The 12159-nt window shown below is 42.5% G+C and overlaps 1 protein-coding gene across 1 annotated transcript in view; it reads left to right on the top strand.

Moving 5' to 3' along the window:
- Positions 1-12159, top strand: part of LOC120516435 (C-factor-like) — a 36020-nt gene that overhangs the window by 18629 nt on the left and 5232 nt on the right. Inside the window, exons 2-5 of the mRNA XM_039738092.1 lie at positions 3382-3433; positions 6978-7165; positions 8326-8481; positions 8707-8817. Of these exons, the coding sequence (XP_039594026.1) occupies positions 3382-3433; positions 6978-7165; positions 8326-8481; positions 8707-8817 (507 nt within the window). The remainder of the gene's footprint in view (positions 1-3381; positions 3434-6977; positions 7166-8325; positions 8482-8706; positions 8818-12159) is intronic.

Here is a 12159-nt window from a genome sequence, read left to right as displayed (position 1 = left end):
TCTTTTTTTAGATTTTAATCTAACTTTTCTTTTTTTGTCCTATTCATTTTGGGTATCTTCTGATGATGACTATATTTAATCTACACATTTTGAAAATCTTTTTTTTTTTTTTTTTTTCTTTGACGTGTTGTCTATATAAGTTGAAAGTATTGATTACTGCCCTCGGGGTGGATATAAAGGGAACACGCACAGAAATAATGAACATCCATACAGACACTGACCAGGCAGCTCCCGGCACTGTGCAGTAATACTAATTATATTTATAGAGCGTCGTTTCCATGCTCTGATCGTTCACAAATTTACAAAGTAATACAACAGGAATGAAAGCAAAGATGAACTAATATGAAACATTAATAAATATTTGAAAGTCAAAGTTTGGATTAAAAAACAAACAAGAAACAAAGAATTAAGCAACGATCAAATAACGCGTAGGAATATAAAAGTAGACGTTACAGCCATTCACGGTGATTGTGACAGGAGTGCACTCCTCTTATCAGTTTTACAGCCAAATGCTGGACGACATCCACCATTTCATGGCGTTTTCAGCTCCGATCTGAGCGTCCAGCCGGTGCTCCACCCTGCTGCTGCAAATCAAACACACCGATGGACTCGTCTGGCTTTGAGATGCCAACCTCCTACGGGTTGTTTTTGCATGGCAGTCCCTGCTGAGTCAGGTACATGTAGTTGCCGTGCTTTGTAGGTTAAGCATGGCAGTGTGAGGCACAGAAGGTTTGCTGCAGACAGATTCATCGCTGCGGTTTATTTCAATGCGCAGAAGATTTGCTACGTTACTCTTTTTCAAATAAACCCTGAGGAGTATGGCGAACTTCAGAATTAACGGGGCTGGTGTGTTCACACGCACCGCACGTCACAATCCCCTGTTTGAAACTCTGCTATACTGCGACATTCTAAATCTATTAAGACTAGCCATGTGTGCCCAACTGCGTTGCGCGTGTTAAAGTTGTCTGTGAAGGGCTCCCTGTTTAAATGCGGCTGCCAGTCGTGAACTGGGCCCTTCGTCACACAGCATTATGATTGTTTTATAAGGGAAACAAAATTACAAAAGAAACCCTTGGACATTAATTTGATAGGAACGGCCTACTCGGAATCACTGTCCGAATAGTAAATATGTGGTGGTGTAGGAGCATTTCTGCTTCTGTCCGTTCAGTCCGTCTCGTTTTCACGATGCTATCGTTTCCTTGTCTTCTCAACTTTTCTCCAATCTCGCAGGTTGCTTTGTGGCAATCCAAAGAGTAAGGCAATATACACGGAGCAATGGTTATAAAAGGGGGACACATAGGTATCCAGGCTCTTTAAAGCATAAATAGGGATCACTTCACTGACAAGTGACCAAGCCACAGTACAACTGTGAGACGCGCAGCACTCGCCGGCTACAACGTAACAATAAGAATTTCCAGAACGTGCCGTTACGTCGTCATTCATTGTACCCACTGTCTTTCTTTCACTCATATGTTACGTAGGCACACACCTTTTATCTTTGCCAATCTCATTCTCTAAGCAGGCCTCAGGAGCTAACCAGCGTAACGCTGTCCACCACCCCTTTCGTTATTCCGGCACATTGTTGACATCCGTGAGTAACAACGACGTACTAAACTGGAAGGTGGTCTACGCAGGCGTGGAATTCGCGGACAAACACAGATGAAGATCTAAATGAAGATCTCTTTAGTTAATTTAAAGCACAACAATTTGTTAAGTTTGAATGTCTGTGTTTTGAGGTGTGACTGGCGTACTGCAATCTTCAGTAGTGTAACCCTGGAGGAGATTCTTAATGCAGTGCCTATGTTTTAGCTGTCTCTCTACTGCCATCTAGTGCTTCTTCTAATTCATTCGCGGACAAACAAAGATCAAGATCCAAATGAAGATTATTATATAGAGATTTTCACAGTCCATCCATTTTGCTATTAGTGAAGTGTTTAACATCGAGAAGTTCATCATGATAGTGTGACAGGAAGTCGACCCGTGTCACTGCACTGCCCACCTTGATATGCTCATTCAAACTAAACAAGACGAACCAAACCTAATCTGTGAGCCTCAAGTAAGAGGACACACTCGGACAAACTCCTCTCTCTTGATGAACTCATTGTTTGTGCCTGATTCTAATGGGTGGTACGTGAGGCACCGATAAATGGAGGGGTGCATTTACTTTCTGCACAAGTGAAATGAGCATTTCTGTTTCTTTAAATCATACCGTAAACTACAAAATGTCAAGGTTTGTATCGTCTTTATTTAGGTCTCATGGGGTGTACTTTCTTTTTCACATTACCGTACAATTTACATGACACATTTATATTTATGACTGACTGTGCAGTAACCTTAGAGTCCTGAGAGAGACCGCCCTGAATTGACTGGTGTGAATGTCACTGGCCCTGCATGGAGGACTGAGGAGAGCGGCTCTTCAGGATGGCCGAGGGTCTTCCTAAGACATTGACTGTCGTGTGGATCCTGAAAAGAGGGTCCGCTCAGTTAGGTGCCAGTGTTATTCTGTTCTGCCTTCACCACCCACTGTGGTGCTCTGTGGCCCTGCATTCAGGTTGTGCCATACCAGCAGGTAATGAGGTCAGGGAGGATGGACTCCATTGAGCATCTGTAGAAGTCCATAACAACAAATATAGAAAATGTGAGGACATACAGCAAGGTGCTGGTGAGACCTGTTGATGAAAACTTTCAGTTCATCAGGGAAGGTCAATACAAGAAATGTAAAGCAGTCCCCCCGATGTAGAAAGTTGTTCTTCTGTTGTGTCACATGGCACCCCGCTGTGTGCAGTTCAAGTCACGTCAGGCCTCTTCTGGAATGTGGTGTGGTCTTCTCATTAGAAAAGGTCATGAAGGTCCACAGAGGACAGACAGCATGGTCACAACACAAGGACAGAGTGAAGGACGGCACACGGTAGGTAAAGTGACACACTTGATGGGCTCTTTGCTGTCTGTGGGTTCAAAGTGTTTCCTGTGTGTTTGCCAAAATCAAACATTGTGAGACAAGTACTTGGCAGTGCCACCATGACATTGTACTGTTAATTCAGGTCTTTTGAAGAAGGATAAATCTGTGACCCTTGTCACCTTGCGTCTTGCCCACCGTTTAGTAGAACTCGTGTTGCTCAGATTTCACCTCGTGAGCCCCCATGTTCTGTTCACACAGAGGCCTGCTGGTGTTTGCATGTAAACAGTGGAGGTCAATCCAGCAGAAGCTCCCATGTTCTCCCTCATTCTTTGTGTCTGTCGGGACGCGGGGCCTTACGTTACCAGGTGTGGCCGTGGCGTTTCTGGACCTGTGCATCTCCCATCTCAATGTCCTGGGTGTTGGTAACTTTGTGACTTTGGCTCTGTGGCTTCTTTAATTTTATGTTTGTTTTACTTTTTTAGGAACTAAACAGATTGGCAGAGAGCCACCCTGATCTCCACATTGTGACCCTTGGTAAGTAAAACAACGACCTGTGATCTGCTGCTCTGATGACGCCATTTGGTGTCCACGTCATTGACTATGGTGAGACTGGAGAACATTTTGATGAGAACAGGCCATTGAGACCAGCAGGCCCGCTTCTCTTATTCATCGTATTTCTCCACCACAACATCACATCAAGATTTGCTGGTCGCTAAAGCCATCGTGCCTACCACACTACTTGGTCACCTTTTCCACATGTCTGTAGTTAGCTGTTTAAATGAAAACGTCCCTAACATTTGTGTGTGTGAAATCTGCCCTTAAGTTCTGTTGTCCTCCTATTCTTGTTGAAGAGTAACGTTTGGTATCCACTTCATCATTCTGAGCACTTCAGTCAGGTTGCCTTTCAGTCTCCTTTGCTAACTCAGATACGTTTGAAAACGCAGCCTTTCTTAATCATTTAGCCTTCCGTCCACACTGAACGTGAGGAAGTTAGCCTTGAGGATGAAGAATCTGAATGTCATTGTCAGGCCTGATTTGATTTCCTTGTGATGAGACCCTTTGAGGTCTCGCCTTTGCTGTCAGGACTCTCCTTTTTAATTCCTGGTATTAGCTGATGAGTACTGCACCCTGAACACTTGACTATTTCACAGTTTTTATAAATTCATTTTGAACTCTTTTTGCTGAATTAATATACAGGTTGGTCTTAAGTTCTGGTAATTCCGTGGTGTGGGTGAAAGAAATTGCAGACTCGACAGCAGGTGATGTTTTTCACAAGTTCTTGTTTATTCTACATCAGGAGTCACAGAAAGTAGAGATCCAGAGAGCACAGTCCGTCACAGCAGGCTGTTCCTCTGAACCCTGAACAACGGCTAGGGGGAGCTTTAAAGACCCCTCTATCTTATGATTCTGTAAATGATGTAATATCTGAACTAGACATTATCTAAGTTCCCCTTAAAACTTACAGACGCCTTGCGCATATGCCCTGCAATCTTATGATCTTTCTTCTCTCCTGAGCCATGTACTTTGAGGAAGTTGGGCATTGGGTAACATTTTTGTCAGTTCAATAAATCAAGCTTTCTTTTTTACTGGCAGAGCACTGTTATGAAACTTAGTTACCAAATACACAGGGCACAAGGTGCCGAGGAGAACACTCTTCTTCTACAGTGGATACAAATGAGAACATAAAACCCAACCATTTTTTTCCAACTGAATTTCAATTCCTTTTCATTTGTTGATTTTGTTTATTTTAATTACCAAAGATGCAAACGAGTTTTAACATGGATTAATACGTAAGAGCTGTGACTAAGCTGAGGAATGGCCCTGGACATTATAGACTGTGTCACCATTTTCAGTTGTTGATTGACTTTGTGCACACGTGTCACCGATTGTAACTGGCAGCACGTGCAGTCACAGGTAAGCAGTTTGATTGCCAACTGGCTGTATAGCGGGCACTGTACAACCCACTGATTGTAATCCCAGCATCCTTTGTTAGCGCCTCAGCAAGCTCAGGTGTTGGTGGTGTTGATCCTCCGCTATCTCTAAGCGAACACAGCACATCTCTGCTGAGGGATCAGTCATCAGTTAGTGGTTGGCTTTTCATTCCACTCTTGTGCCTTTTTTTAACACAGTGAGGTCCTGTGTCGTTATCAAGAACTACAGAATGTTTAAACATAAGGGGTAAGTAACAGAGCTCTGGTTTAGTCACTAGCACAGCACTCTTAGAAATATGGAATAATTATGTATACATTTTCTAATTTTATATGGCTGCGGTGGGCTGGCGCCCTGCCCAGGGTTTGTTTCCTGCCTTGCGCCCTCTGTTGGCCGGGATTGGCTCCAGTAGACCCCCGTGACCCTGCAGTTAGGATATAGCGGGTTAAATAATGGATGGATGGATGGACTTTTATATGGTGATTTTGTTCCCCTATTGCTTATTCACGAGGAATTGATTTTTGTAATTTGTTTTGTCTTTTTGGTTATTGTTATTCAAGGTTAAATAATTTAACATCATGTGAATGCACAGTCACGCTGGTGAAGTGGGGGCTGCTACATAGAAATATATCGCCACTTTACCCTGAAGCTACCTCTCGATGTGTAATGATTGCCTTCACGGTAGTTTAGTTCCACAGATAGAAAGATATTTTGTTAAAGTATAAATAGATTTTCTTGTTTTATTATTTTTATTTTTACTCTGTAGCACTTTGAGATTGCTAAAATATGAAGTGCAATATAAATAAAATGTATTATTAGATAAACAAGTTGTGACGTTCATTTTGGTTTTCAGCTTTGGCTTTGCTTTGTCTGACAGTTCCTTCTGATTTTCTCCTTTAACTCTGGTGTTCTGTCCTTTTGTCCTTTTCGTGACGTCCCCAGCCTGTCTGATCGCGTACTTTCATCTGCTGGTGCTTTTTGTCTCCCAAACGTGAATGTGAACAGTGAAGACCCCATAGACTCTCTGCTGGGTAACCCGACGTCACACCAGACAACTTTACCCAAGTTTGTGATGAACTCTTTTCAAGGCTTTGGTTTGTGACTTTGTGAAACAATTCATTAGGGTGACAAATCAGTGCCACTTACAGCAGCTAGGAGTTTCTGTTTTTCATTTAGGATTTGTTGGTTTAGGACTAACTGAACTGGTTTTGGCTTCTTCACCGGTGCACCACTGTGTGCAGCCTAATTCTAATCTTTAGTAACACTTGTCACATTTTATAATCTAACTAGCAGATTACCCAGTGGCTTCGCTCACTGAGTGGAAGCGAAACATTTGTGGCTGTCATGAGGCAACAGCATTAATGCCGTCTCAACAACACATCCCACTTGATTCAAGTTTAACCCTCTGTGCTTGGCAGTACTCGCACATGATGTCCATTTCTCCTATTGTAACTTTTGGATGTAGGCGATAAACTTTTTCAGTGTTCTAATTGCATCCCTCCATATACAGACCCTGACACCTGTGTGACGTGGTAGCCAGTGAATACTGCATCCGTCGATTTCGATTCTGTTCAGCACGTTGTTCAGGTGTTTGTGAGGCCGTCAATTGTGATTGTCGTATACGTTGATTAGCGAGCCTTCTCTCTCGATCTGCTTCTGTCTCACTTTCTCTGTGTAACCTGACTTTGTAGTCATACGTAATTTCCGTTTCAAACCCAAAAAGAATTATATATATATATATAAATATAAATAGCCTGTTGGACTTGGAGTTTCTGTTTTTCAGTTTGGATTTGTTGGTTTAGGACTAACTGAACTGGTTTTGTGTTCCTTCAGCAGAAACCTGTTTGTGTTAGATGGGACGAAGCCTCAGTCTGTCCTCCTCAGCCTAGTTGTTCTTCTCTGGACCTTCTGTAGTGCTGCTTTGTCTTTTTAGTGATATGAAGACCCAAACTGCCCAAAGTGGAGTACCACTGTGTGCAGCCTAATTCTAATCTTTAGTAACACTTGTCACATTTTACAGCCTAATAGCCTGTTGGACTTCTTGTCTTGACGTGGACACTAACCCGTCCACTGTGACTTTCTTAAGGTGAATCTGGCTGACGTCAGCAGCACAACTGTATGAAGCTGAGACTCTCCTGTCTCTTTGCAGATGTCACAAACAAGGACGACATTGAAGCAGCTTTCAAGGAAGTGGAGTCCCTCGTTGGAGACAAAGGCCTCAACTGCCTGGTGAACAATGCCGGGATATTACTTAGATCAACTCTGAATGAGGTCACAGCTGAAGAAATGATGAAGAATTTCGAGGTGAACGCAGTGTCTCCCTTAATGGTCACCAAGGTAAATGATGGACAGGACAATGCAGTGTGTGACTTGGAAATCCAGAGCCACACAGCCTTCCATATATCAAAGTGAAGTGTAAATCAAAGATTCAATGTTCTCTTGGTCGAAGGTCCATTGCCTTATTTTGTGCATCCATATTTATCCAAAAGAGAGCAATGCATTGCCTTCATGTGAAGATCGGTCAGTTTTAGGGCAATATTGTCCATCTGCTGACCCAGTACCAAAGTCTGCATTGGCCTTTAAAGACTATTTATTTAATTTAATTTTTACATTACCAGTCAAGAGGGCAGCACGGTGGAGCAGTGGGTAGCGCTGCTGCCTCGCAGTTAGGAGACCCATCTGGGTTCACTTCTCAGGTCCTCCCATCGCATTGGCGATCCTAAATTGTCCCTAGTGTGTGCTTGGTGTGTGTGCCCTGCAGTGGGCTGGTGCCCTGCCCGGGGTTTGTTTCCTGCCTTGCGCCCTTTGTTGGCTGGGATTGGCTCCAGCAGACCCCCGTGACCCTGTAGTTAGGATATAGCGGGTTGCATAATGGATGGATGGATGGATTACCAGACAATTGAGGACATATAAAGAGCTATTTATCTACATCACACACACCCTAATGAACAAAATATCCTCTCCAAACGCGTCAGCTGCTCTATTGTTATAGTGCCTTTCAGTCCTGTCTGTGTCTCTGCTAATTGCTCCGTCATTGCACTTCCTTTAGGTGTTATTCACACATTTCATACCTTCATTTGCCTTTTGAGATGATTAATAAGGAATACGAAGGTGAAAATCTTGATTCAGGTCCTGGAATTGTTCCTGCTTCTATATCTGAGACGTCTACTGGACACTTGATCTTGACGGCACGTCTCGCCTGTCACCTTCTGTAACGTCACACCTTCACTTGGTCACAGGCCCCTTCACATTCAGTGAACTGACATGTCTAACTAACTAAAGTGGTCGAGGTGGCCACCGTACACCCATCCTGGTGATGTCCAGTTCTTATTTTGCTCTGAGAGTTTGATTTCTTTTCATGAGGTGCCCGTACTCTCCAGAGGGGTCTCTTACTGCGCTCTTCTTAACTAGGGCTCTATTACTGTAAATTTGTTCTTTGATGAATATTTAGGGAATTTTGCAATTTTTTTTTTTTTAACTTTTCTTGCATTCTGCAGGCTTTCTTGCCATTATTGAGGAAAGCTGCAAAGCAGGGAACAGGAATGGGGATTCACAGGGCAGCCATAGTCAACGTGTCTTCTGTCTTGGGATCAATCCAACTAAGCTGGGGAGAAAACACACAAGTGAAATGGTACCCATACCACGTTTCAAAGGTAAGGGATACAGCATGTGTGACACCTCATGACACTGTAATGACACAAAGACCCCATAGTGCTGCTTTAGTTGTTCTAGCAGACACACCAGCGGTGTGAGCAGCGAGCGGTCGAGGACACCAATGTCGGCAGTGCATCAAGTCAATGCTGAGAGATCCAATGCAGATTGTCCAGATGTGTGTTAGCCATTACAATAGTGAAGCATTTCTATTGTTTTCTTTTCAGACGGCTTTGAATATGGTGACCAGATGTCTGTCCTCTGATCTCTTGGATGATGGCATTCTGTGTATGTCCCTGAGTCCAGGATGGGTAAAGACCGACATGGGTGGACCTCAAGTAAGTGCTTTGTGCCAGTTTATGGAGTTGAAGTGTGGATTGTTTTTATCGGGTGTCACATTCTGAATTCGTGTCCATCAGAAGTGCACTTCCACCTCGAGGTGCGGAAGCTGGCAGCACACATCAGCTCCACATTTTGAAGTGTGTGCCATGATGGCAGTTTTATTTATTCATTGTTGTATCCCAGTTGATTATTCTTTCCTTTTGGTTTTTGCTGTGATTTTTCACTTTTCTGAAGTCTGCTTTGCTTCTTTCAAATCTCCTTAAGAGTAGATTGATTACTCAGGAAATACTGAAGTGATAAACCAGCAGTATAAATATATTAAATGTAAATGGACCACATGGCCGTGGACTCCACTGTGCCACCTCATCATCGTCATCCTCATCATCAGTTGGTCACGCAGTTGGCTGTCAGTTAAGTGGCAGACTTTGTGTGGTCCAGAGTTTCAACTTTCCACCCCTTTTCCCAGTGTGAGTGAGCCTCATCCTTCTTGTATTGATAGTTTTGAAGTTTCTTTTTGTCAAACTCTTAGAACTTAAGACCAGGGGCTTCACTGCTAAAACTGGACCTGAAGACCTCAAAGAGGTCTAAGCACAAAATCAGCTGGGCCCCAAAATCATGAAGCAGGTGAAAACTTGAACCCTTGGCTGAAGAGGGGAACCATATAAAACGCTTTATTCCAAAATCCAAAACAAAGTTTAAGTTTTATACTTAAAAATCCTAAAACAAGAGCCAAACAAAAGCAAGTCTAAGCACTAGAAAACAAAACCCAGAAACAGTCCATACACAAAAGAACAATACGAAAAAACAGAATTCAAAACCGTAATCCAATGAAGTGATGAGCAACAGAAGTGAGGGCACAACAGCGGCAACTCAAGAGGACAGGCGTGGCACCACTGCTGAAGCAACAGGGGCTCAACAAAAAGGGGGCAAGGAACAAACATAATGCACATAATACAAAAGAATTGCAAAACACAACACGAAAAAAACGCACAATAAGAAATAATAAAATACACCCAGCAAGAAAACACAAACAGAATTTACAAAAGTGACCCTGTGTTCAGATTCAGCGGGTTGGAAAATGGATGGATGGATATTTAGAAGCCAAAGAAAAGGCTTGTCTGGAGCACCCGTTTTATTCATAACACCGCATGGAGCACGTGGTGCTTGTCTGCATTGTGTTATTTCTTCTGCCTCCCCAGTATTTGCTATTTCTCTTGTTTTGTTGTCATTAGCAAATTTCAAATGTTTTTAATAAGACATTCATGTTATGTGTTATTAATATAAATTAAATAGGGTGATGGTCTGATGACAGAGCCCCTGATGACCCAGATTTCCTTGTATTGTACTTTTTAATTAAGCAGCTTGAATTCAGCTTTTATGTAAATCCCCTCTGATGCCTGTGGCCGTTCGTCTTTGTGTCCATCCAACCATGTCAAGCTTCATTCTCTCGTATGATTTCTTAATGTCTGCAACTCTTAAACTTTTAAAAAGTCACACTTTCCTCGGTGGCTACTCAGAAACAAAGGGAGACGTCTTTACATGCCCTGCTTTGCGCGCTAGTCGATAGAAATTCTCTTCACCATACCAATAATCCACCAATCAGTCAGAATGTAAATCCAATGCAGGAAGCATTTTAAGGCAGAGAAGCTTTTATCTGTTGCTCCTCTAAATGATGATCGCCTTTTCAAACCTTCACAGTATTTAATCTTTGGAAAATGTCCAGGATTAAAACCCTTTGAGAATTGTACCTAATTAATGTCTTTGCCTCTTATGAACATTTACACTTGAGAATTAACTTGCCAGCAGCACAGATTCTCCTCTTGTTTCAAATCAGAAACTGTTAAAGTAACCTACCTAATGTTCCACACCTCCCACCCGTTTCTGTTTCAGATGACGTACTGGCCAGTCTGGAAGACTCAGTGATGTATACAAGCAGATTAAAGTCCTAGGGTACGGTGGGGAGAGGGTCTTTCACTTCACGTCTTAGAAAGCGAGCAGAAGGCAGCAACGCACAGGACACACTAACTCCACATGGGGAAAGCACTCAATTATTCAACTTTAATCTTTTCGTCAGTCGCACTTCTCTCTCATTTAAAATTGTTCAAAATGTATCGAGAGCAAAAATCCAACCTGAAACCTTGAAATCGAGCTCACTGGGCCACACGTTTTGGAGATTCACCAAATGAACCTCGGAGCAGAATCTTCAAATGGCCATCAGACAGCCTTGGTGTCACATTCCCCCTAAGCCACTAACAGCTGTCTTTGTTTGGTGGACTCTCAGGTGGGCTTCAAGTGGATGTCTGGTCTTGGCAGATTTCTCTGTTCCTCTGCTGTCCGCTTTATCAGAATGCCGCAGATCCCATAGACTTACTGCTGTTTATCAGGTGTTGTACTTTATATCTTCTCCCACTTTCCTATCTCCATCTATAACCTCAGACAATTACACAAAGTAAAATACAAGCAGGAGTTGAGTTACGAGTTTAAATAATGGATTATTGATAAATTCATAAAATAATAACAAGCAAATTCAAGTGAATATTGACGACCATCCAACCTGAGAAATGCTGACGTGTAGTTTCAGGCGGCACAAGGACTTGAATTTACTTTAAACGTCTCGAGTTCAGTCCTCATTACTGGCTTTCCATCTCAATATGGCTGCTGGGCTTTGCTCTTCATTGTGTTGTCCTTTTCCTGGTAATGGTGCGAGAGAGAGGGAGGAGTAAAGTATAATAAAGTGAATGAATTAAACACTAATATCACATTTGCTTTGTCTGACTTACAAATAAAGACATACAAAATATTTATCACCTTATATATGACATTTCATGCCACAACAGTGGAGGAGCACAAACTGGTTGTAATGGCCCATAGCACACTACTGGCGTGTAGGCTTATGTTGCTCATCTTTTATAGGTCAGTGGGTGACTGATGTGGTGAACTGTTTGAATTGGAAAACATCTCGTTCAAAGGCTTTTTAAAGTAAGGAATCTATAAACGTTAGAATATGCCTCTATAAAGGAGAAAGGATATTCCCTTCATTGTTGTTTTTAAAGATCGGCCCTTGCTGTTGGTGCTCTCTCTTTATCTTTTAAATAAAATATAACCAAGAGGGAGGAGCCAGTAATGTGACGTCAGGGTGGCACCACCTTCTGAAGCGCCACCCACAAAGTTCAAGGAATGGAGACGCATTTAAAAAGCAGGCCATAATCACAGAATGATAAACTAAACCAATGCATGGAAAACAATCATTAAATTAAACAAAAAGCACAAAATACACAAAAACAGAAGCTGAGATGTAATAATAGCAGCCAGTCATGGCATCACAGCACCAGCCGCTT

The sequence above is a fragment of the Polypterus senegalus genome, chromosome 1 (genome assembly GCF_016835505.1).
Source record: "Polypterus senegalus isolate Bchr_013 chromosome 1, ASM1683550v1, whole genome shotgun sequence".
NCBI classification, from domain to species: domain Eukaryota; kingdom Metazoa; phylum Chordata; class Cladistia; order Polypteriformes; family Polypteridae; genus Polypterus; species Polypterus senegalus.
The sequence above is the reverse complement of the archived record's forward strand: the minus strand, read 5'-3'. Positions and strand labels throughout refer to the sequence as shown.